At 35.5% G+C, this 26,875-nt stretch overlaps 3 protein-coding genes across 4 annotated transcripts; 2 read left to right on the top strand and 1 right to left on the bottom strand.

Moving 5' to 3' along the window:
* LOC109727419 (putative nitric oxide synthase) lies at positions 875-11,161 on the top strand. 2 transcript variants are annotated; one of them, XM_020257543.1, is made up of 13 exons: positions 877-1,361; positions 1,949-2,134; positions 2,505-2,591; positions 2,666-2,745; positions 3,825-3,906; positions 4,667-4,687; positions 6,056-6,101; positions 6,783-6,901; positions 8,213-8,326; positions 8,417-8,515; positions 8,612-8,701; positions 9,855-9,964; positions 10,499-11,161. In XM_020257543.1, the coding sequence occupies exons 1-13, from the start codon at positions 921-923 to the stop codon at positions 10,755-10,757; spliced, it is 1,734 nt and encodes a 577-aa protein (XP_020113132.1). In that variant the 5' UTR covers positions 877-920; the 3' UTR covers positions 10,758-11,161. The 2 variants fall into 2 exon arrangements, with proteins under 2 accessions (XP_020113133.1, XP_020113132.1); XM_020257544.1 differs by lacking the exons at positions 9,855-9,964; positions 10,499-11,161 and adding an exon at positions 9,492-9,827 and having other exon boundaries at positions 875-1,361.
* On the bottom strand, positions 11,625-18,825 carry LOC109727708. The gene is made up of 10 exons (XM_020257892.1): positions 18,656-18,825; positions 18,303-18,477; positions 18,162-18,228; positions 17,620-17,697; positions 15,686-15,738; positions 14,328-14,411; positions 13,540-13,592; positions 13,380-13,444; positions 12,999-13,057; positions 11,625-12,173 (listed from the first exon to the last, which is right to left on the bottom strand). Exons 1-10 carry the CDS (start codon positions 18,721-18,723, stop codon positions 12,084-12,086), a joined length of 792 nt encoding a protein of 263 aa, XP_020113481.1. The 5' UTR covers positions 18,724-18,825; the 3' UTR covers positions 11,625-12,083.
* Positions 20,725-25,311, top strand: LOC109726971 (RNA-binding protein 48). The gene is made up of 8 exons (XM_020256800.1): positions 20,725-20,839; positions 21,689-21,772; positions 22,659-22,739; positions 23,057-23,196; positions 23,920-23,989; positions 24,108-24,177; positions 24,873-24,935; positions 25,028-25,311. The coding sequence occupies exons 1-8, from the start codon at positions 20,778-20,780 to the stop codon at positions 25,103-25,105; spliced, it is 648 nt and encodes a 215-aa protein (XP_020112389.1). The 5' UTR covers positions 20,725-20,777; the 3' UTR covers positions 25,106-25,311.

Here is a 26,875-nt window from a genome sequence, read left to right on the forward strand (position 1 = left end):
TGTTCTCCATAGTATTATTTAGGAAATTTACCATGCCAAAAAATAAAAATTGCCAGTGTAACCTTATATGATAAGAAATTCTGATAAAGATCCAGCACTATTAGAATGAGAATAATACTAAAATATTTGTTGCTGCTGCTTTTTTATATTAGAAATGGAAGCAAATTTTTATATTTGAGATTTAGAATTTTAATTTAGGATTAATTTCCTATAGGTTCTTACAAATATAGTAAATTACAAGTACATCCCTACAAAATTCAACTTTTATATATTTTCTCTACAAAAGTCCTTATGTTTTCAATATATCCCTACCGTTAGGATCCGTTAGAAAAAATTAGTTAACCATAGATAAAATATTTAACTCTAGTTAGTTAATGAGGTAAATTGATCTTTTTACTCCTCTTTAATTAATATTTGGAACTCTTGGAAGGATATATTTGTGATGACAAAAAGGTAAATAACATTTTACGATAACAAACCAGAGGAACATAATTAAAAATATTAGAATTTTTGCAGAAACAATATATGAAAGTTGAACTTTATAAGAATATATTTATAATTTACTATATTTGTAGGGACCTGTATGAAATTAATCCTTATTTATACTACAAACTCTAGTAAATTCTTTAAATTTTGGCTAAATAACAACAAAAAAGAACCCTGCACTTTCTACCGTGTCTCAATTACCATCTCACAAGTTTAAAAGTTTGAACTAGAAAATCTCAAGAGGACCAAAGTGTCACGTGCTCCAGAGTTTGAGGACCAAAAGTTAAATTGAGCTAAAAGTGTATGGGCTTCGTTAAAATTTAAGTATTATCGAGGGGGCTCCCAACATTTTTACCATCTTCTCTACATCTTAAGATTCTTAACGTGCTCCCTCACAAACGGATAGAGCGTCGCTGATCCAAGTGCACAGCGCCATGGCAATGGCGCCCAACGCCGCGTCGCTCCTCCTCTCCCTCTCCCCTCAAAACCCTAATCCCCTCCTCCCCTTCCCCAAAACCCTAAACCCTCGCAACCCCTCCCGCCTCTCCCTCCTCCGCGCCTCCCGCTCCCCTCCACCCTCCTCCTCCGCCGCCGCCGCCGCCGCCCCGGCGGCGGACCCCGACGGCGCCGGGGCCGCCGCGCCGACCCGCGGCGAGATCTTCCTCGAGCACCACCACTCCGCCGCCGCCGCCGCCATCGTCCTCAAGGAGAACAAGAAGCAGGAGGGGGCGACGGAGAAGACGACGAGGAAGAAGAAGAAGAAGAAGCCGCAGCAGCTCCCCTCCAACGTCGCCTCCTGCTACGGCTGCGGAGCCCCGCTCCAGACGCGTGAAACGGACGCCCCAGGGTTCGTCGATCCGGAGACCTACGAATTGGTATGAAGCTCGTTTGAGTTGCTCATTGATTCTGAATCGATCGTAGGAATTTGATAAGAGTCAACTTCTTGGTAATTCGATTACATTTCAGGTGAATATGGATTCGTGTAGATAAATCCAGGATTAAGACTAGTTTTTATTCCTTGGCGATGCACCGATTGGATTTTTAATTTATAGTTATAGATTGGTTTTGATCATTGGATTTGGTGTGTTGTAATTGACTAAAAGTAAAAATGCGGAATGTATGGAACTAACTTAGATTTGGGTCATTTGAAAATGACTATTAACCTCTGAAAATTTTGATTTTGTTATCTAGTCTTTCAGATCATTTGATTTGTCGCTGTGAGAATTTATTGCTTGCATCCCTACATCTGTGCACGATGCTTCCACATAAATGAAACTCGATTAGAAATTCGAGTAGTACTGCAATGTACCTCCTAACTTTATCAAGATTTTTTCAATTCTCAGATATCCGTTTCTACTATTTGCTGGCGGTTAAATGTCAATTGGTTCTGTACTAAGGCAATTAGTTCCATAGTAAGTATAAGATGTAACAATGTGCATTGTTTTGTTCTTGTGGAGTGTAGAAGAAGAGGCACCGCCAATTGAGGACTGTTCTTTGTGGGAGATGTCGGCTATTGTCACATGGGCACATGGTAACTGCCGTTGGTGGACATGGTGGCTATCCTGGTGGAAAACAATTTGTTTCAGCAGAAGAGCTACGAGAAAAGCTGTCTCACCTCCGGCATGAGAAAGTGCTAATAATCAAACTGGTAAATTCAGCAATGCATCTTAGGATATGTTAATTCCTCATAAAGCTTGTGGAATCTCCTTTTATGCAATTGTTATTCTCTTGTATTTATTAGTCTTAGTGCGGCTTGCGCTGTAACTTTCATATGAAATCAGGCAGAAACATGGTGGTTCTAGAGATCTAGGAGACTAGGACAAAAAAAAGAGTAATATGAAGATATTTAAATATTCAGTTCTTTTGGTTAATTTGTAAATAGTAATGCGCAGATGTGTAAGATGGTGAAATTTCATGGGAATGCTACTAGTAATGAGTAGATGTGTATTTCCGTAGGATATTCCTGATGCTGATTCTTTTCTGTTTTTCTCTGTTATTTTCTTCTGTTCTATCTGTAGGTTGACATTGTTGACTTCAATGGCAGTTTTTTGGCACGTATACGTGATCTTGCTGGTGCCAACCCTATTATACTGGTAGTCACGAAGGTGGTTATCCTTGTAATGGTTTTGTACTCAATAGCATCCCCTGTTATTAGACAATTAAACCAACACATTTTCAGGTTGATCTCCTTCCAAGAGATACTGATTTAAATTGTGTTGGTGACTGGATTGTTGAGGCCATCATCAAGAAGAAGCTTAAGTAAGTGTCTGCTTTTTTCATTTGTCCTTAATCCAAATCCAAATGGCAGTATATTGTCATCTTCCTCATTATGACTTAAATAATATTAGGGCCATTTGTTTTTCTCATATTGTAATTTAATCATTTTCATATGTCGTTTTAACTCCTTAATTGCTTGTTTCAGTTTTATGTCATTGCTGTAACTTTTCTAATATACATCAAATAGCGGAGTGAACTTATTGCTCCTCTTTCATTTTAAAAAATATATAATATAATTGAACTTTAAGGCCTTGTTTGATATTGTTTCCTTTTTCTTGGTTTTACAAATGATATTGTTATGTTTTGGATATGTTGGCAGATGGACTTATTTATTTTTGTCATTGTTGGCTAGCTTGTAAAGCAACCAACTCAGATGCCAAAAGACATCTTCAAAGGAAAAAAAACAAAAAAATTACTATGAAGTAGTTGTTTTTTGTTGCCAAACGAACTCTGTAGATGGATGTATGACAAGCATTGCCTTATCCATCTATTCAGTCTATCATATAGAATTTGTGTTAAAAAGAAAACAAAAAGAAGCAAAAACTGTTTAGACTACTTCTGGTTTCCAATAGATCGATCTTTTGGGTAACATGGTATTAGAGATGGCCCTAATTTTTTTCAGTTCCGAAAGTTCTGAATTTAAATCCTCATATCTGCCATTTAGTGGCACATATTCTTGTTTTCTGTTTTCTCCTTACCTCTTTGTCTGTGCACACAGCATGATTCACGTGATTTCCACCATGTACATGAACAGGTGAGTCAAGAGTATTCCTAGGTCATTTCCCATTTGATCAATCTTTTTAGTGACAAACAATCCAAACAGCAAAAACCATGAATTACACCAAAGGTCCAACTCAGGCCAACCCACTACTTACATCGAAAGAAACGTCCTCTTTGCTTGAGAATAATCACCATGCAGGAAATAGGGCTGTTGGTTTATTAATAGATTGTTGGGTTTTCAGCACCATTCTTGGTTTTTTCTTTTTTTCCTCTCCCTAATGCAGTTTATTTTGGTGAAAAACAATCAAAAGTTTATATAAAACTATGCCTTATAATTGCAGTGTCCTTAGTGTCCATTTGACAAGCTCAAAATCCTTGGTTGGCATTGCTGGAGTCATAGCAGAGATTCAAAAGGAGAAAAAGGTTTACCTTTTTTATATACATCAATATTTAAATTTCATTACTTGGTTGTATCCTTTTGGTATGCTTAAATTTAGTTCTACAGCTCAAATTTAACAAGTTTTTTGAATTACTTTACTGATTTTACTTTTACTTTGCAATTAATATCAACCATTTCTTGATATAATGGCATACTCTGCTAGATATATCCTAGGAGCATTCTTATGTTCAACTTGTTGGTAGATATTTTTGGATGATAAATCATAGGCATGTAATTTGCTTCTTTTTCAAGTGGGCTATCAGGCCTCTTTGGTACAGGAAAGTCGATAGCATACTGAACTTCCAGAAATGCTAGAAATGAGCATTCCCTAATATTTTGTGATATTTGTTGGATAGGACAAACTTTTGCATTTGAAATTCGTTATTATGTCTTTCTTATGTGGTAATTCCAACGTCTATATTGAGCTGTGGAGATTGGCAATATACGTTTCATTATGCAGTTTTATTAGCAATGCATTTTGGTACTTTGTTTAAGTCTACAATTTCTAAAAGAAGTTTGCTTGAGAGTTGCACTCCTTGCAATTTATGTTGTTTCTGCGATCTTAAGAAAACGTAGTGTTGAATCTTCTGGTATGTGTTACTTCTTTCCTTCACCTCTTTTTTCTTGACATAATCGTTTACACGTTTAGATGATAGCTGATTTTTCATTAACTTGCATGTAACCCGTAGTTTATTTTTACGAAAGTAACAACTAATTAGAATTGTTCTTTTACTTCTCATGCAGGGCCGAGATGTCTACATCCTGGTAAGCATCTCTGGTACACAGAATATTAAGAAATTTTCTTTTGATGCTATATCAGCAACGTTTCAGCGAATTTCTGCTATGCAGTTGTTTTTTTCTTGTTGCTGCCTTCTGGAAATCGTTGATGCCATATTGCCTGACATGTTTAACCATTGTAGCTATACATGGATAAGTTTTCTAAGAAGTCTAACCATTACCTCAGTTTCGGTTGGACCTTAACCTTTCAATTCTCCTTTAATTGGATCCCTACCTTGAGCCCTGTTACAGTCTGGTTCCTTTGAATAAATGGTTAATGATAATGCCTCAGTTTGCCATTTAATCATCTTTTGGACTCTAATTGTCTGATAGGGTTGATATATCACTTGAATGGCAATTATGTGGGCAATTACTGTCCATTTTTAACGGAGTTATGGGAGGAGTCTAATGGAAGAACTAAAATAGCTAGAGATTTGGGAGAACTGTGAAAAGGGTTTTTTTTTCACTCGCCAAAATACACAATTTTGCATATACAACCATCAAAAGTGACAATTTTTCTCCCACCCCTGAGTACATGTTGCCTATATTTGCATGTATACCTTTTGAAAGTCGCAGTTGCACCCATACTAGTAGAAAACTAGGAATAACCTGTATATTCATGGATGCCGTCCACTTGAGAGCTCTTCATGTTTTTCTGTTTCATTTTTGTAGCTTGCTTCCTTTCTTGTCTCTTTCTATTTTAAACTCTAGTTGTTCTACTATATCTTTTTTATCGGAAACAAACCAAAGTGCCAACGTGTGCAGAAAAGTGAAATGCTTCTGCTTTCTCCTCCATTCTGTTGCCTATTCAAGTTAGTAAGCTATTTAGAAACCTTCTGTTGTGCATATGATTTCAGTTGCAGGAAGCAGAAGAAAACTGCTGCTCAAATACTTCTTGGCAACAAATTTTTTCTTCGCAGGGTCTATACATCCTAGAATTGTTTGAAGCCTACCTCTTCTCCATTATCCTAATTCATCTGCTCTATTGTGATGGCCTGTACATAAGCTTTTAAGTGATTCCCTCCTACATGGTCATATATGACTATTAGAAATTTGAACCGGCAATTAAGATTGAAATGATATGCAAGAAGATGATCGTCTGTAACCTCGGAGTAAAACAATTGGGTTAATTGAAGCAGAAACAAGTTGTAAGAATCATCTGGTGCTTTTTAATTTTATTAGGGAAAATGAAGTCTCAAAGTTACTCAGTTTCTTTGTTACTCTTAATGCTGAATATTTGGTTACATGAACTGAATTAATGTGATCGGTTTCTGTTTGTTATATAGTTCATAGTCAACATTTTTATCTATGTACTTTGGCCTTTTTATTCTTATATCGTTTCCATCATCAATTCAGGGGTCAGCAAATGTTGGAAAATCTGCATTCATCAATGCTTTACTCAGTATGTTGCGTCACATTCTCCTGTGCATTATTTTATAATTTTTTTTGAGTATATTTGTACTGCCTTTTATTATTATCAAACATTTGCAAGTAATAGGTTGATGATCTATTAAGACTCTGAGTACTTCGCAATAAGATGTTTATTCGAAAACTTAGAAGATCTACTTAAGCATCTCCAAAAATCGATAGGAGAATACAATAGCGTAAACCGGATCAATGGATTTAATTCTTCTATACTAGCATTATGTTTACATCACAATTAGTTGAACTTTTGTTTTATGTCACCAACCCCAGAAAATAGGAACTTGCTTGTCATGGGAAATTTTTGAGTTTTAAGACATTTGATCAGAAAACTATGGGTAGAGGTCATCTTAAGAAGATACCTGTGTGAACAAGTGGATAGATGGAGTTGCATAGGGAGATTGATAACCATTATCAAACTTCTCATTGACATGCAAACTCTGATTCTCACCTAATAGATGTGCTATTTTAAATAGCCTTACTTAAACAGCAATTCTGCTGAAGCTCCAGCGAGACCAACAGCTCCTAAACTTATTGATTGAATTTACCTAGACTTATCCTAGGAGTTAGAGCAAATAGAATTTTCCAAATCGTATTGATTGCAATTTTTTAGTTTATGCAATAGTGTATAATTCATTATGCTGAATATTTTGCATTGTAGGGATGATGGCTGAAAAGGATCCAGTGGCTGCTGCAGCTCAAAAATATAAGCCAATGCAATCAGCTGTTCCTGGAACGACACTAGGACCTATTCAAATTGAGGCATTTCAAGGAGGGGGGGTAAGTTGTAAAACTTGTCTAGTTGCTTTTGATGCTTTTTTTTTATATGGATATTATTTGGAGTTATTTCTAGAAACAAGATACCTAGTCATGCTTGAAATACTATGACTAGGCTTTTGCTCCTTATAATTTTATATCTTGTTTTTTTTTTTTCGAGTTAGGAGGATCAAAATTCAAGGATTTAAGTGCCTGTCGGGATGGGCTGTGCGGCCTGTGCCCATCATGTCGCAATGTGCCAGCAAGGTATCGGCACAATACGAACCTCGTTCTAAAGGCACGGCCCAAAACCCTCTTTTTACAAAATTAACTGTATATTTACAAAATGCAAAGATTTGATAAATAATACATAAAGACGAATTAGAATATATTGGTGCCAAAAAATGTACTTTTTTCATGCTACAATGTGACGACACATAGGTATTGTGTCAACAACACAACAGCTCGGTACGACACGACATGCCACAGGACTTAAATCCTTGGACAAAATTTTTCTATTGTGATGCTTTGCAGTGCAAATGACCATATTGTCTATGGATATCTTGCTTGATGTTTTCTGCATGTTCATTTATTGTGCATATGTATTTTCTTTCCATGAATTCTGTTTACTGATGGCACATGAATGGACGATTATCTGAGTCAAAAACCATGGGAGAATGCAATTCCAAGAAAACTCAAGCACAATTGCATTTGAAACAGGAGTTCAGGATCAATTTATTGGCTAGCCCTTGGGATATTGCACTTGAAAATATTTGAATATTAGAGTTAACTTGGCCATGATTGCTTCTTTTTTCCCGCTCTATTTTTTTTCTCACTTTTAGAGAATAGCTGCAATCTGTTCTACTTCTTATGTCAAGCTGATAGCAATGAAAGAGAGAGACTGATAAGCTGGCCACAACTGTAGAAATCTGATGTTTCAATGTATTTCCTCTGAGCTCCAAATTCTGAGGGTTCTAAGTTCATCACAAAAGTAGGTTCACTCCTAGATTGTCTTAGTACGTTAGTTCAGTTATATGGTAGATTGGTAGTGTCTTCATCATATGTTAGATTAAATATTTCCCTTGGAGTAATTTTTCGTTGTATATTAAGATTGATAACCTTAAAGTGGCAGAAGATGATTGATGAAGCTATGGAAATGAACGAACTGATTATTTCATTTAGTTTATCTCATATCTCATATGTTGAAGCAGATATGCTATGGTGCCTCATATTTTTGGTTTTCTCTGTTCATCTTTCATATTCTTTTTCATATTAATACAATTTCTTACCCTATTTTGTAATTGGGAAAGTAAAATTTTGTCATAACATGAGCAGAAATTATATGACACACCTGGAGTGCATCTTCATCATAGGCAAGCAGCAGTTGTTCATTCTGATGATCTGCCGTCTCTTGCACCTCAGAGTAGATTGAGGGGCCAACCTTTCCCTGTATGTTAATTTTTAATCATAAAACTAATTCAATTTTTCCCTTGTACGGTTAAGCTAATTTTCTTTTCCAGATTATGTTGTTATATGCAGGCTTCGCTAGTTAAAGCGCCAAAGGATGATGCAAATGCTGTTGGATTGAATGGTTTTTCATTATTCTGGGGTGGGCTCGTTCGCATTGATGTCATTAAGGTTTTTTCATCACTCGCTTGACTTGGAGGTTTTTATATTTTGTTTCTATAAATTTCACAATTTGAAGTCATTGGTGCTAATTAATCGGCTATGCAGGTTCTTCCACAAACACGGCTAACTTTCTATGGACCCAAAAGATTACAAATTAATATGGTGCCAACCATTGAAGCAGATGAGTTTTACCAGGTACTGTCCGTTAAAAGTAGAAGCATTTGCTTCTTTTTGGCTGCTTTATTAATCTTTTTGTTTTCAGGATATTGCAATTTTTTTTCCTTCAATTTTTTTAATATGATAATAAGTGCTGTTGCTTTTCCTATATATTGCTGTGCATGCTCCTTGTTGTCAGATAGTTCTATAATGAAATCACCTAATATGAAAGCATTTCTTTTCCTCTTCTCAACCCTTTTCAACATTATTTCTAATGAGGAAAATCGTTTAGTTTGTTATTGGTACGCTAGCCACTGCAGTTTTCAACTGTTCATGGTATAGACTGTTGCTTTAGGGTGTGGATGGTAAGCTGTTGGTTATTAGAAGAAGCTAGAGAAAGAAGATGCTGATTTAATTATATGTTTCAATGATCCGGTAGGGCTGTACTCAATTTGCTCACTTTGCAGAATACCCCTAGCTGTTTAGGTAGCCAAGTACATATTTGTATTTGTGGTAACCAGTTCCATGGCATCATGAAATTTCATATTAATGGTTCATTGTTTAGGTAAAAAGTAGATAATTTTGGACTACCAACTCATCTAGTGAGAATTGGATCTTTCACAACTTTTGTGTCAATATTGCATTGGACTTCTTTTGATGGCTAGCCTAGGAATTTCAGCCACAAACTTGCGAAGGGGAGAATAATCTAATATTATATAGATCTCTAGTTGTTGCTACTTTAGAGGAATTCTAGTTTTCTCATTTCTGAAGCAGTTAAACTGCAGTGAAGAAAGAAGAGACTGACTACAGTATATTAAGTTTGCTGCAGACAACACTGCTGGAGCCGGAAATTTCTGGCAGGAAAATTGAAGGGAATAATGAGGAAAAATAAAGGGGCGTTTGATGAAATTAGAGAGAAGGATGATAAGTGACTTGCGGCAAAAAGGAGAACATATTATTTTTCTCCATATTCTTCTTCAAAAAGAATAAGACCTAGTTTCGACTCTCAACATTGTGTATGTAGTAAACATGACTAAGGAAACTTTTAAACCATTTGAACTCAATATTAAGTAATCGTATAATACTGTTTAGACTCAATTGAATATGGACTCCCCTCCTTGCATGGCACTATCTGTATGATATGTTTCATTTCAATTTCAACATTACTATCTCACTGGTGAACATTTTCCAGAAAGAACTTGGAGTTACATTGACACCTCCAAGTGGAAAAGACAAAGCTGAAGCCTGGCCAGGTCTCCAAAATGTGCGCGACTTGGAGATAAAATTTGAAGACAAGAAGAGGTATTTTGTATATTACTTCAAGAAAGAAATCATGTTCTTTCTATTGATGTTAGCAGTTCTATTGGAACATATCATCATGGTTGGTGTCTCTGATTATAAATAACATGACATTTGTTCTCAAATTCCTAAAAATCATATGCCAATAACTTGTCGAAGCTGCAAGAAATAAAATAAAGAGCTTTGTACATGGCTTACCATGAGTTAAAACAATGAAGTCAATAAACATAAACTGGGTGCTTCAAATTTAACGGACTACAAGTCATATAACATTGTAACCTCAGCTTTGTGATTGGAGCTCGTATTTGCAATCCCGACTTAGTGTTCAAGTGGCCTTGCGACCTTGTTATCTTTATTCTGAAATAGTGTACTATATTGAATTTTATGCGTCATTCCGATCTGTCTTGTTCTCATAAAGAGTTCCTGTTAGCTGAGATTCGATGAATAATTCCTGTTAATTGTCGAGGCAGTGACTGGGCAATTACGATTCTAACGGGTTAAGCCTTTTCATCTTCTTTTTTTTTTTGTCGTGTACAGGCCTGCTTGCGATATTGCAGTCTCTGGTCTCGGGTGGATCGCTGTGGACCCATTCTGTGCACCGCCAGTCGAGAACGCCGAAACATATAATTCCGAAGGAGAAGAACATGGTGAACTCCGTTTAGCAGTTCATGTGCTGAAGCCAGTGGAGGTCTTCGTCCGGCCTCCCTTGCCCGTAGGTAAGGCTGCTTCGGAGTGGTATCAGTATCAGGACTTGTCAGAGAAGGAAGAAGAGTTGAGACCTAAATGGTACTACTGATTTTTTTTCTTTTTTCTGACTAAAATACAGAAAGCCTCCTCGAACTTCTAATATCACATATCACTCCCTTGTTTTCAAGCTATTATTATCACCTTTCCCCCTTCCATCAACTCTCTATCGGATTATCGTTTAAATTTGAAGTAAAATATCCGGAAACAATATGATAATGTTGAAACTGACCCTTTTGGGAGGGGATTGTGAAATACGAATTGTAGTTTCGACGTTTCAGTTCAGGGGTCCAAAATGATAAATCTTGTTGAAGTTCAGGGGACTTTTTCTGCTTTTGTAGCTACATTTGTTATTTTGTTATGTAAGTGCTGTTGTATTCTAATTTGTTTTGCCGATGTAGTTAGTTGCTTTTGGATCCTGTTTCTGGGTCTCTTATAAGCAAGTTATATTGTATTCTCCCCCTGTATCTGGGCTTCCCTTTTTTTCTTTGATTTTGAAATGAGATCTTAATTATCTGAGGAAAATGCCAACAAAATACAATCCCAAAGCAGTAGGGAGGAAACAAAGTTATGCAGGTATACAAACGCAACCCTCTTTAATATTCTGTTACTAAATTGCAGGTTAATTGGAAAGAAAATAGAAAAAAAAAAAAGAAGAAAAAAAAATCATATGATTTGGAAATACAACTTAGGGGCTATGTGATATTGAGGGAAGCCTGGTGCTAATGGACAAAATAGAGTTGGGACGAAAGCATATAAAAATATAATTTTCTATTTTTTTGGCGGAACAAAAAAAAAATTATATCCTACCAAACTCATCGTAATATAAATAACTGTGATATTACTACAAAAACAAACAAAATGTTTCCTATCATACTTACACATCACACACAAAGCAATCACATTACAATACCAAGCAGAGCCCAGAATGATATTTTCGATCAGAATGGTAAAAGTGAACCAATTTAGATGCATCTCATCCAAACTGGAGCAAACAATCAAAGATAAGAGCATAATATAGCCCTCCATTATAATTAACTACATGTTTCATAAAAAAAAAAGGCAAGTGCAGGAATTTCTACACTGCACCACAGATATGGTGGGAGTAAGCCGAGCGCGATGAAATTGGAAACGTAAGGTAAACAAGTATCTCAGATGCATCAATTCATTTGGTTATCATTTATTTAAGCTTTCTTTCCCAGAAGCACAGGGACTGTAGCTTATAAAATACAAGAAGAAAAATTATGTGTGTACGCGATCTATCAAGAATGAATTGTTGTTCATTTGCTTGTTTCACAACAAAACCTTTTTCCTCGAGATGATTCTCCATTCATCCAAAAAAAATACTATGGATGATTATAATGGGATCCCAATGAAATCAGACAGGAATTCCGTAATTAATAATCTTCGTGAGGGCACCGTTGAGAGCTGCTTTCTCTTTCTTGACCTGAGAAACCAGCTCAGAAGCCTGCAAGAAATTTGCCATCATGTTAGTTATATGATGCAGATTTAAGGGAAAATATGTTTGCTTCTCTCGTCAAATTGAAAAGAAAACATCTGTAATTTCATCTGACAAGGCTGGAATAAAAGAAACTGATGGCCAAAAGCCCCATTTGAAATATTGCGTATGGATAACTGAATAGTTTCTCCCAAGAAAACTGACAATAATGACCCAGGCTGAAGGGTGTCGACATCGATAATTGAGTTTAGTAGGAAACCTAGGAACTGGAATGTTTCGATCAGCAGATGGATCCACATCGCATGAGCATAAACTAACGAATGTACTTGGTTCGTTCGGTTCCGTACTTCAAATAAACGATATCCAAATTCAACATTTGTATTCCACTATGCCAGCATCCTTTTCCTGGAACTAGACAATTCCATTAACCAACAATCTTGAAAACACACTCTATTACAAGCATGTAACCCCATGTTCATCTCATTCCCGTTTCTCCAATGGCACTTAAATCCCTACTCACACCTTGTTCATTTGCGCCCCCTTGTGGCCAAATGGTTGTTAAATTTTCAAAAAATTTAATGCAACTATGCATGAATATCTATATACTATTGTCATATCCCGGAGATTACAATGATGTAAAGAGACTTAAAAAAGCTATCAGAATTTGAAAACTCACAACATAAGAGATGTCAAGAGACGTAATCTAAATTTATATTGTAACATGAACTCAGATAAATGTAAAGCATCAAGAAATGGAATCTAAACGTAAAAATAATAAGGAAAACAAATAATACCAATAATAATAATAATGGAAGTGTCTTAAAAAACACTAACCCGTGCTCGAAGTGGAGATGCTTGTGTTCTTGGGAGTTCATTAAGAGCAACCTTCAGGCCTGATATAAATAAAATTTTGTTATAGTTAAGACTTTTGTAAAGAAAGTCCACCAGCATTAGGTTAATATTGGCCGTCTTGCGGAATCAGTTCAACTTCTTTTATATATTTTCCATTTTTTGAAGCTTTGAGCCTGAAATATCTTTTCGTGAACCAAAATGCCCATGACATGATCTTTAGCACATAAATTCATCGCAATATCCATTATGGGCACTTCATCCATGTAGAGAGTTCAAGCCAAAGTTGTAACAGGAAAACAGGACCGGAATTGCAATAATCCCTAGTCTCAACTAGATGATGTCAACATATGGATTCTTACTTACCCATTGCTTGTTTTTCAATATTTCTTACATAACGCAATTCCCTTTCGATAGCACGACCTTCCATCCTGCAGTTATCATGAAGCAGTCAAAGACAAGGCAAAGTAGAAAATTACGGATTAAAAAGAAAAAAAAAAAAAACTTAAAGTGAGAGATGACAAACATAAGATCCGTTCGTCCTTTTTGAAATTCCTTCTCTGCATTTGATGCCCTCTCCTGAAATTTTAGGTGAAGAACATTAGTCAAGACCAATCCCATTGTGTTACTTCTTCCGGTAAAGAAAAAGAAAAGGCAAAAAAGAGACGCTGGGTAACTGTCTATGATGATGTAATTTTGCTTTGTTCGTTGTAAGTACTTCCAGGATAGCTCAAAGCTGTTAGCACATTTAATGTGTTTGTGTTATTAAACACATGAGAGATACTAATTCAGAGCAAAGAATTCCCGCTACAAATCTATCACAAGAATAGAGGCACCCCATAAAAGGTTTATAAAAGTATTAAGCATAGCAACTCTTGCTTGGATTCACGTCGCAGCTACTATAGCAGGTTCCAAGACTTGGTGAAAGGGATCAAAGCCTCAAATTATATAGATTAGTTGATGTTCTGTATTCACCTAATCAGTTCGAACTCTTATGATTATGTATCAGGTGCAATAGTCAGAATGAACAACATGACTTTAATTAATGAATCATCACAGTGATACTTTTTACCCCCTGGACTTCAGGGCAAGGCAACAAATAAGGGTGTCACATCAAAACTATGAAAAAATAAGGCTTGTGCCCCAATAAGAGGTTTGATCTGTGAGAACCAGGCATAAATGAATGAATCAAAACCTTATGCACTAGGATGCATTATTAATTAAGGAAAAGCCAATAACAATGATAAGATCTTCTGAAAGCAACAAAGAAGTGAAACTGTAATATACTGACTAGGCATGAATGAAGAGAATTACCATCAACTTTATTCTTTCATTAGTCACAAGATTGACAGACTGTCGCAACCCATTCACCTTGGTTTTAGCACTAGAGAGCAGGACCTACAAATAAAAATAAGGTAAAAAACTCACATCTGACTTTCGTATAAATCTGAGCTCTGATATATCTCTGATATATGACGCATAAAACAATCATAGCGCATTTATAGAACAAGACAACTCATTTGGTGAGGCGAAATGATTGAATCCGCGAGATCTTTGTTGATTGGCTAGCATACATGTAAACAGCAAGAAGTCTCATCTAGTGAAGAGCACAGTTGAGTGACTTTGCAAGACGTTGGCTAATTCGCCAGCACTGCCATTGCCATATACTAGTATACAGTATATCCATACATTGCATAATCTGAACTCGCCAAATAAAATTAAGAGCTCCCAAAGAAGCTGTAATGTGAATGCAAATTTGCTTTGTAAAGTTGAGAATTTCCTAGATTGAAAAATTATTGCTCCAAACTAACCTGATAAGATCAAAGTGAAGTTTCTTTCTCAATCAATTCAGCATGGGTCTGAAAAAACAGTAAGAATTGGGACGACATGGAAATTTTTTTTTTTTCCCTATTTTGCAACTTATTGTAGAAACTACAAAGTTCTACTCTTCAGCATTAACCTACCACTTTCAAGCATTGCAATTAACATTCCTATGTTTTCCTAAAGTGCTCTCCAACAGGAGTTGGATTATTTGAACTTCTGCTAGGTTCAGTTGGACTGCTTTGGATCTAATAAGTTGATTTGTAAGTTGTTTGTTCATTTGGATGACGAAAAAGGATTTTTAATCTTCACACGATCTTTTGTTGATTTCCAATTTTTCCTATGTTCAAACCATTAATTTGATTTAATTTGCGCAAAATTTAAAGCTTCAAATTTGTTTCGGCCTCATATGTTTGTCATTTTGCATTGCATTCTTCTGGTTTGGGTTTAAACAAAGTGATTATTCACAGCATAACTCCTGATACCCAGCCATATTGGTTTCACAGCAGGCAAGCAGCCAGTAGCAACCATCACAAGAAGAAAATATTTTAACAGTACAACATAAACCTTCAATTCGCTATATTTATGCTCTTTTTTTTCTTTTCTTTTAACTTATCATTTGTTATGTAATCCGCAGTATATTACGAAAATAATCAACTTCCAATCTAATTATCTTTGCAGTTTAAAATGTCCAATAAAATTCGATGAAAGGAAGTTCATCAAATCACGCTAATGAATATTCATGTACGGTAATAATTTATAACTACATTAAGAAACATAAAAAAGTGAAACGAAAAACAATGTAATTACCAACAAATATGAAGAGCAAAGTAGAAACTGGTAGTGCCCACCTCTTCACTCACAAAGAGCCGCCTTGCATTTTGAATAAGAAAGTTCCTTGGTCCTGCAAATTGAAAGAACAAAGGATGTGAGTAACAAACATTTGCATCAATGTTAGTCAGAACTCAGAAGAATCAATTACAATCAACAAAGTTAAAGCCTGGTGGCTAATCTGGTAAACTTTAGGATTGCCAAGTATTAATAGCTTCTTATATTGTTCTAATAGAAAGAAACATTCAGCCTAGTCACTCAAAAAAAAAAAAAAAAAAAAAAAAAAAAAGAAAAGAAAAGAAAAAAGGCATAAAACCATGGAGTAAACATGTGAAGATATTCAGAAATAAATTGACAGTGATAGTCAAAAGTCGGTTTGCTCCCGTAAAGTAACAGAGCAAGTCAAGATCAAACGCCTTAACCTCCAGTGGAATATTAAACAATGCTACTGAAAAGATTAAAGGAAATTTAAAATAATATGAGACAACAATATAATTAAAACATAATATACACAAGAAAAGACAGATTTCCTTTTTTTGATTTACTTAATTAAAATATGAAATTACCACTAGTCTCCAGTTAACCTTTAATAGATAGAGTCTATTAAAGATTAAGTTAAAAAAAACAGTAAGCATGGCATTTCTATATCAAACATCAGAAGAGCTACACATAGAGGTCGAAGAAGAGTACGTACCAAATTTTCTTTTATGAATAAGCTTATAAAATATTATAATTATAAAAATACTTCTTCAAAAAAATTATGTACAAACTTGGGTCTAAGCCGTGAATGAATCATCGCTTTCTAAATGCGGCAACTCGTTCACCGCTTAATTCAAAATAATAAAATTATTTGTGATGCTCATAAAAACAGTAAACTATTTACTGTTTTATACACCTTGCGAAGTTTGGACTTAGGAAAAAATATAATTTACGTAAATGCGGTGAATGATTTACCGCTTTTAGAATGTGACGATTCACCGCATTCTAAAGCGGTGAATTATTCACCACTTCGGCCTAATTTTACAAATAAAAATTTTGGATGCCTATAGTTACAATTAACAATTTTTATAAGCTTACTTGCCAAAAACTCTCGGCCTGTCTAAGCTTGTCTAATGCAAATGTCGGCTGCAGTGCCATCCATAGGTGCACCGTGCACCATAAAATTGCTACTGGAAGTGACAAATAGGCAACGTTATCCACTATACCTAAATTGAAAATTCCGACCACTCCAACCTGGCCGAAATTTATCCGCATTAAATCAGACTGGCCCAGAACCCTAGGACAGGTTCAGGTTTGTAAAACCATAGACCTTAAAAAAGTCTATGCAAGGTCCAGGTTATTTATTTAGTTGACCCAGCCTAGGGGGTAGTGGCGCTAGACGAAATTTTGATTCGACCCAGATGTGGTCATTTTGGAACATGCTCAGGCCTAAAATAGCTATATAAATGGCAATCTAATCCGGTAGTAGTCAAAGTCAATCAAATTTAACCTGCTCCGGAATTTGGCCTGATTAGGATCAACCCAGATTGGGACTTTGCCAACGTCTTGTAACTTTGACATGAGGGTTTGATAATAAAATCTAGAATACTCACAAATCCAAATTATTCATAGAGATAACTACAACAATTCAAGTTCAGTACGAGCTCTAGGTGGAAAGCTGCCATAATCGAGTGAAAATAAATGTTGCGTTAATCTTCAGTTCTCCATTAACATTCCAATATCAACGTTAAAATTCCTACTTAAGGCAAATTTGTAGCAACCTTCATTTAGCTTCCTCGGCACAAAAGAAAATTTTGAAAAAATAAATCCAGGTGTCAAATTAGTTGTTCAATCACAAGAAATAAAAGGACTCTACTTTCCCAACCAAACATTATAACAAACATGATACATCCAAAGAAATACACATTACAAAATCAATACAAACTCAAAACAGGAATATATATAAAGGACATACTTCTGAAGAAGATGAGCCCCAATCCAGCAGCTATCCCAGAAGAGAGGCCCGGATTTGACGCCGCAAGGAGGACACCCTCTGCAAGCAATGAAAGTGCCATTATTTTAGAAATAGCACCTAATAATCATAACAAATGCTAAACAAGATGAATTACATGATTAAGACTTATACACGGTAGATATATATACGGAAATCCTCTCAACTAATATTCTTTTGATTGAGAACCCCTCAACTTTTGATCCGTTCAATTTACACCATTTGTATAGATCAAATTTGAAAATTTTTTGTCAGATTTAACTATTTTGAATACTTATCAGTGATAAAACAGCAGATTTTGTTGACTGATAATGAATGATATATTATTAGTGTTAATAAAATTTTAACAAATCCCCAATACAATTTGGGAGAATAACTCAAATTAAACAGTTTAAATGATAAGAATGGGGCATCAAATCAAAAGGACAATAGTCTATGTCAAAATGCCCTATAATTGTGATGTTCCTTATACATTTTTTTTAATCCTAAATAAAAAAAAACTGTACCTTTGATCTTCGCAAAAGCCATTTCTTCATGAAACTCATACATGGCCTTAACGGACTCCATGATCTCCTGCGAACCCTACCAAAGATCAAAAAGACACGAAGAGGACCGGAATCGTGAGTCGCTAATGGTGGACTACGTACCTTGGACTCTTCGACGTAGTGGGCAGAGAACGACGCGGCGGTGGAGGCGGCGGTGGCGGCGGCCCCCACGGCGGAGCCCACGGCGGCGTCTAGGGTTTCCTTGAGATCGAGGGCGCGCGCGGCGGCGCGCTCGATCCACGGGCTCACGTCGGCGGCGATCGCCGCCGGGGAGAGANGTGGGCAGAGAACGACGCGGCGGTGGAGGCGGCGGTGGCGGCGGCCCCCACGGCGGAGCCCACGGCGGCGTCTAGGGTTTCCTTGAGATCGAGGGACGACGCGGCGGCGCGCGAGATCCGAGGGAGCAAGGCGAAGCTCAACTTCCCCATCTCCGGCGACGGCGATCGGAGGAGAGAGGCGGCGCCGCCGCCGCCGGGGGCGGAGAGTGGGAGGCGTCGCCGGAGCCGGCGAGATCGGTGACCATGTCGAGACGATGAGGGCGGAGTGGAGGAGAGATGTGGGGAGAAAAAAAAGGAAAAAGGTAATAGTGGGAGAACGTATGAAGAGAAATTGGGAGTAAAGTGTTTTTTTTTTTTTTTCCAAAAAAATATTAGGCTAATTTGTATAAAAAATTTACTAGTTTTATAATTTTGCAAAAATTGACTATTATTTTAAATTTTACATATTTAAACTAAATTTTCAAAAATCTGATCAAATACTCTTATTCTCTTTTTTCTCTGTTTTTTTATTTTTTATTTTTTTATTTCCGACCCTCCTCCACCACCTCCATAGCTCTCAGCGACGGTAATAAGAGTCACACTGCCTCCTCTTTCTCCACCCTGGCAGAGGCGATGACGGCTCTCTGTTTTTTTTCTCCGGCTCCGACGTCGGTGCCGACGGAGGCGGAGGAAGAGCCACCCTTGTTCTTTCTTCGAGGGCCGCGAAGTTAGTGTTTTTAAAAAATTCAATCGCAAAACTAGTAGATTTTTTTTGCAAAATTGCTAAAAAATTATTATTACAAATGGCTCTTGAAAAAATATTGTTATTACAAATGACCCTCTTCTTGTTTTGGTAAGTGTCACATTGAATACTAGAAGGTTAGTCATTAGAGAATTTATATTATTTGATATTATGAACTTAATTAACAATACTACTGGCTCTCTCTAAAAAAAATCTGTACATTTCTGTAAGTGGGGCTTATATAGTAATTAACTCTACTTTATTGATTAATTAGCTTTATTATATTTTAGGAGCAATTGTTTATATATTTCTGCATAGTTTTCGACTTTCTTATTTACCCTATTTGGGTTGTGGTCGAAAGGTTATAAATCGTCCCCAATTTCGAGTGTCCACCAGCGAATGAACGAGTGGCAGGTCCTGAAATGGACAGGGGAGCGGTTTGAAGCGTCATACAAGTGATTGAGAGGCGAGCTATTACCAATGGAGAGAGGCGAGGGCGAGAGAGAGCTCTGAGAAGGTTGGAGTATGATTTTTTACAAAGCATGAGAATGTGTGGAACGAAATAACCGCGATGTGAGAGGCGAGCTCTTGTCCGATGAAGGGAGGCGAGTGTAGAGACAAAGAGTCAAGCGCGAGATAGAGAGAGAGGAAATGTGTGGAATTTGAGAAAAGGAGGTGAAACTATACCAGTCTTTAATGATCATTTATTAACCTCAACAACCAATTCTCTAGTTGTAGGATGCACACCCCAAACTGGGTGTACAGATACCATTTTTCTAACGAAAAAATATACGAGGGATATATTGGAAACAAAAAGAAGGTAAAAATATATCAAATATTTTAGAAGTTTTGACGGGTAGATAGGCAATTATTCCTATATTTTAATAAGATAAAAAAGTATATAACATATTTGAACTATAGATCATTTGAAATCAGCTACATAATCTTTCAAAATTTTGATTTTATTACCTGATCTTTCGATTTGTTTGATTTAAATTAGTTAACGGTAGAAACTTTAAGCGAATTAATTTGATTAATTTATAGCTATAAAAAATGTTTGAAGTATACTAACAAAATATATAAGGATAAATGATACATTTCAAATTTTAAAATAAAAAATACTGTTGATCGACTCAAATCAAACAAACAGGAAGGTCAGATAGTAAAATCAAAATTTTTAAAGATTGAGTAGCTAAATCAAAATAATCCGTAGTTTAGATTGTAAATTTTTATCTAAATCTTTTTATATATTTTTTGAATTGTAAATCAGATATATGTCTACTTATTTTAGTACAGTTTTACAGCCTAATTCATCAATTTTGAAAATTTTTTTTGTTCTATTATTTGAGATGGTGATAAAATATAGAATAATAATTAATGCGATTTTTAAAGCAAGGGTAATTGAGATAGGGACCAAAATGTAAGAGCGCTTTTTCATAATTTAGCCCAAAAATTTCGGCATAAAGGTTGAGGACCTTTTTCAAAAGTCCCATAGTTGAGGGGTTTTCCATACATTTTTACCTTTATTTTTTCGTTTTGCCCCCTGAATACTTTCTCCTTCGCCACCACTCGTCCCTGATGCCGCGAGATCGCGACGAACCCGCCGCGGTTCGCGTCTACACGGTGTGCGACGAATCCAAGTAAACCCTAACCCTCAAAATCTCATCTTCGACATGCACAAATTTGATTCCATGTCCTTGTCTCTCCTTTCTAGGGTTTTATTTGTAGAATCAGATCAAACTGTTTTGTTTGTTCTTATTGTTTTGTTTGATTAATGTGAAGAAAATAAGGTGATTTTGTGGTTAATTAGATCGATTTTGAGTTTTTTACGACAATTTAGATGCGGATGGTTTAATTTTTGCGGTGTTTGAAATCTCCTCTTCTTCATATGCAAATTCGATTCCATGGCCTCATCTCTCCTTTTTAGGGTTATATTTGTAGAATCACATCAAATTGTTTTGTCTTTTCTTGTTGTTTTGTTTGATTAATGTGAATAAAATAAGGTGATTTTGTGGTTAATTAGATCGATTTTGGGGTTTTTGATGGAAATTAAGATGCGGATGGTTTAATTTTTGCGGTATTTGAAATCTCCTCTTTCTCCATACACAAATTCGATTCCATGGCCTCATCTCTCCCTTTTAGGGTTTTTATTTGTAGAATGACATCAAATTGTTTTGTTTTTTTGTTGTTGTTTTGTTTGATTAATGTGAAGGAAATAAGGTGTTTTGTGGTTAATTAGATTGATTTTGGGTTTTTGATGACAATTAAGATGCGGATGGTTTATTTTCCGTAGGTATTTGAAATCTCCTCTTCTCCATACACAATTTCGATTCCATGGTTTCATCTCTCTTTTTTTAGGGTTTTATTTTTAGAAACACATTTATTGTTTTGTTTGATTAATGTGAAGAAGATAAGGTGATTTTGTGGTTAATTAGATCAATTTTGGGTTTTTGATGGAAATAAAGATGTGGATGGTTTATTTTTTGCAGGTATTTGATTGTGAGAAACGTGCCCTCTTTAGGATGCGGCGACGATCTCATGAAGTTGTTCGGATCGTATGGGACGGTAGAAGAGTAAGTAGTTCTTGAACATCTAAAAATCCTAGCGCTAGTTGATGTTCATTTTTTTGTTTTTATTTAATTTATTGTCACTTGCTAGTTTCAAACTTAGTCGTTGGGATGGAAAATGGAAATTGGATGAGATCAATTATGAGGATATGTGATTAGATGCATACTGATGTTATGTGATATGAATGCGTAATTGTAATCATTTTGATGTTCTTGGTTTTTCAAATGATAGCTGTAATCTGTTAAATTCAGTTTATTGAAGCTGATTTTAGGAGAATGTGCATTTGAAGAATTGTTAAACGTGAGCTTGGTATTAAATGGTTTCAAGGGAAAGCTAAGTGGCAGCCATTGTTTGGCAACAAGAAGTCAAGAACTCTTGCTATGGCCCAAAGTTGAATTTCATGTTCAACAAACGGAATCTCCGATTTGAAGCTTCTGCTTTAATTGTAGTTATGAAGTTGTTGCAAAAGTTTTAATGCACAAAAAACAGTATAGTTCTTCTTTAGACAACTCTATTTAAGTAGTATATCTGTGAATGCTTTAGCTGGAAAACATGCGTTGTCATTTCTAGATGTATGGTATTAGCTGACGTGACTAATAAGTAAAGATCATTAAATAGAATATGGTAATCAAGCACACGGATTGTAAGGAGACCTTCTTCTTCTTCCTGTGAATCGGTACACTCACTACCAAAACTACCACAGCAGCACCGAAACTTGCAAGCAAGGATCATTTGTATGATTTATGAGGATCCAATTCATAATTTTGTTAATATATGCTTTTTGCTGGATTTGGATTGCATAAGAAACACTTAGTACATGACTACGATCAAAGTGCATCAGTAATTCTTTTTGTCTCTAAATTCACTTTCTTTGTTGTAAACTCTTTCTAGATGCAAACCCATGGATGCTGAGGAATGTGAACCATACACAGATGTTTTCTTTATCAAATTCTCACAGGTCAGCAATGCAAGGTGACAAATGTGCTACAACTCTGAGAGCTACTAGAGAATTTTTAAATTAGTATAGCATAAGCAAGCAACAGCGTGAAAGAAACCAACAAAAATAAGGGAAAACTTTTGACTATTACTAGGGAGGTGATGGTCTATAATTAATGACTTAGAGGAAGGAATTTGATCTGTATGGTTCTTTTCTTCCGTTCTTTTCATATGTTCGAATTTTTCAAAATTTAAAAGAAATAATTTAGAGGTTTGGTGCCATGTTATCGTATATGTTTTTTCTGACACAAGTGAGTGCTTCTGAATTTATTAAATGCATGCTCTTGTTGCAGGTTTGCAAAGCGGAAATTGGATGAGTCTGTATTTTTGGGTAACCGACTACAGGTGTCATATGCGCCTCAATTTGAGAGTCTCTCGGATACAAAGGAGAAACTTGAGGTCAGGAGAAAGGAAGTTTTAGGCCGAATTAAATGTAAGATGTCTGTGGTCCTTGCACCAATCAGTGGTATTGCATGATCAATTTCACCAATGGATAGAGCATCTCTTGATAAAGTTATTTCTGGTCTAAAAATAGTATTTTGGCCATTTTGTATAAAAAAAGTCTTTAGGTTTTGCATCATCCATCTATTTTTATTCAACTTTTGCAAATTTTTGCCAAAATATACTTTTACATTGTTGGGCCAAAGTCTCTAGTGCAGAGATTCATTGCAAGGTGTCAAAGGCATTAGTTCGTGAAGAGATTCTGCCCAAATGGCGGAGATTTCGAAAATAACTAAAATAACATTTTAGCTAAAGCTTTAGAATGATTGATTTCCGGATCTCCTAAGATTTTGATTATGAATTTTGGATTGTAAATTTCAATTTGAATATGATTCTGATTCTGAGTCCTTTTTCGAACCAAAAAAATTAGGAGTTTTCATCATTTCATTTTTGATTCCGATCGATTTCCATTCCTATTCCAATTTTGATTTCTATTTTGAACCAAACACACCCTTATATTTAAATTCTAGGTTTAAGTTAAAAATTAAAACTTGATTTCAAATCAAAAAGTAAATAAAAATTTATACGAATTGATATTGATATGCGGGGGTTTAGATGAGAGTTGGAATTGGAATGGGACTTTCGCTTGATCAAAAGTGCCTAACCAAACACGCCCGTAATTTACTATTTTTTATTATTATCTTCTCCTTTTCAGCTGCATTTGGGTCAACATCTCAGGCTTCATCAGATGGTGGTTCAGAGTTTCAAAAAAGCTCTAAAAAAAGGTATTGATATCATGCGCATTATGGTGCACTGGTTCTTAGTGGAAAATGAAATGTGTCGTTCATGCTTTTAGGTTTTATACTAATGTCATGATAATTGTTGATTTTATTTTCTCTCCAGGGAATATGGAATGGTGAATCGAACTTCTCATGCTGAACATTTTCCTCTCAATCATGTGTCCTCCAACAAGGTATATTCTCTTTTGGCCATTTAGAATGTGTCACTAATTGGTCTAGACGTCTAGCAAGGCGTAACTGTCTCAAACTAAAGTCGGATAAATTTTTGCTGTAACAGGTCACTGTACTTTTAGTTTCTGGACCTGAAACCTTAACCAATGCATATTTTTAATCTGCACCACGTGAAAGCCGTCGGAAATTGGTTTTCAGGCTGAAAATTTTTTTTCCTTGTGTTTGGTTCCACATGTAGTACTTTTAAGTGGAAAGCAATTTTACGTATTTTAGGGGAAACAGGTTTACAACCGCCAAACACAAATACTCTTTTTCATGTAGAGCAGTTGTTTTCTGAAACTCATTTTCGCCGGTTTTATGGGGCATCAAACACTACCTTGAGTCTTTCTGTCGAAAAAACATTACTGAATATTCCTTCAAAAAAGAAACCGTTAAGTTGACTCTCTAATCTTAGGGGTGGGAGTCCATTAATCCATACTTTGTAATTTCAACCTTAATCTCATGTTTCGCATGGCCCTCCGGCATCCTGGTGTTACTTGTTAAATAGTTTTTATTTCGATTATTGGTGTTGTTTATGCGGTCGAGTCCTAGGCTTTCTATTCGTATAGTAATTAAATTGTCACATTCACATGTTGGCTTTACCACCAACAAAACAATGATGTTATTAGATCTGTAATAGTTTCTTATTGAATTTCAGGATTATTTTCCATCGCCGTCGATGAACGAGACTGTAAGATTAGTTAGGGCAAAGCTTGATAAGGTGATAAATACTCTCTCTCTCTCTCTCTCTCTCTCTCTCTCTCTCTCTCTTAAATCTATGCAACTTCTTAAAACTGCTGTTGGATATCTCAGATTCAATCTACTGCTGAGAAATCACAAGCTCCAGTGGCCTTTAAGAAAGCGCGGGTGGACAACCGAAGAAGAATTTGATCATTCAAGAAGCAATTTGAAAGGATACCGAAGCATGCGCAGGAATGCTCAGCCCTAGCAAACTCTCTTTACATTTGTATATATTCTTCATGTATTTATTTTCTACTTATTCCCTTTTTTTTGTCTTTAGATTCTTCAAATTCTTGAGATATAAAGCCTCATTTCTTTATAATATTTTAGATTAACTTTACTGGTTTAAAATTCAATTTGTTGTCGTTGAATTTCGAATTTAGGGTTTCCGAGTGAGCTTTTTCTTTTTAGGTTAATTGCGCAGGGCCCACTTGAAGTTTATTCTGTTTGCGGTTAGCTATTTAAACTTTCAAGGAAAAAAAAAAAAGGTAAAAAACGTACATAACTTATCTGAGCTATGGATCATTGTGAATTAGCTACTCAATTTTTTAAAATTTTTTTGACTTTACTACTTAATTTTTCAATTTGTTTGATTTGCGTCGGTCAACGATACTTTGACTTAAAAAATTTCAACGTGTCGATTTTCCTTACAGGTTTAGTTATTTTATTTTGGAATAATAACATTCAATCATATGTCGATGCAAGTATTATTTTAATATAAAATTATTCTAGTGTCTCTGATTAGACTCTCTCTATGTTACATAGCATAATATAATTGCTTGGGAGTATATCCTAGGACTTTTTTTTTCCAAAACTATTCTATAAAATTTTCTAATTGAGTAAATAATTCTATAAATTTATTTGACAAATTAATTTTTGTTTAAAATTTTCTCTTAAAAACGATAAATTATTCACCGCCTTCGTAAATACGGTGAACAATTTGTTGCCTGCCTAATTTTGCACAAAAATGATGAATCATTCACCATTTTTTACTTATTTACCGTTTTTTTTTATATCTCATATATAATTTTAATAATTATATAAAAATTTTCACAAATTATATATAATCATAATCATCTGAAAATCCTAATAATCTATTCATACAATTCTAACAATCAAATAAAAATTCTAATAATCCACGTATAATCCTTACAATCTCTTTTTTTTTTTTTTCTATTTTCCATATAATCCACGTACAATTCTAACAATTATGAAGATGGTGAGACTGAGAATCAGAATGCTGTGAATGATTCACTGCATTTCGGGGCTGGGAATCAGAATACTATGAATGATTCACCGTGTTTTGAAAAAAAGTCCTACGTGGTGAAGAGAGGGTTAGTTTACCAAATATAAATTTGGCAGGATTATTTCGCAAATTACAAAATTTAGAGAGTTATTTTATAAAAAAAAGTCCTATATCCTACGCCATTATATTTGCTACAATAAAGACTTTTCAGTAGGTAAAGAAAATTTAATTTTGGGAAGCAATTTTATCTGAATAATGTAAGCCAGATTAGTGCAAAACACACAAAAGAAACAAGGGTTAGTTGCACCATTGGTACCCAAACCNCACCATTATTACTGTCTCTTTTGGATCACTAAGGTTTCGTTTGGGATTGCGGGGAGATTGCGTTACGTGCGGTGAGAAAGTATGTTGGAACGCAATATCGCGATGAGTCGGTTACGATATACATTCTGCGGTCCCACCGGAGAACGCAGAAGTATATCCCTATATGTTTTTTTCTCAACTCCATTTTATCTAATAATGTTAGATAGATCTCAATACCAAACTAAGTCTAAGTATTTTCGGCGTCAAGTCGCGTTTGTTACCAAATTTTTCGAAAAAATTTGAAAGGTCAGTCCCAAGACTGATCAAAAGCTATTAGATCATAACCGTAGCCTGTATGAGTATGCAGTGCC

The sequence above is a fragment of the Ananas comosus genome, linkage group 22, assembly GCF_001540865.1.
Source record: "Ananas comosus cultivar F153 linkage group 22, ASM154086v1, whole genome shotgun sequence".
In the NCBI taxonomy this organism is placed as follows: Eukaryota; Viridiplantae; Streptophyta; class Magnoliopsida; order Poales; family Bromeliaceae; genus Ananas; species Ananas comosus.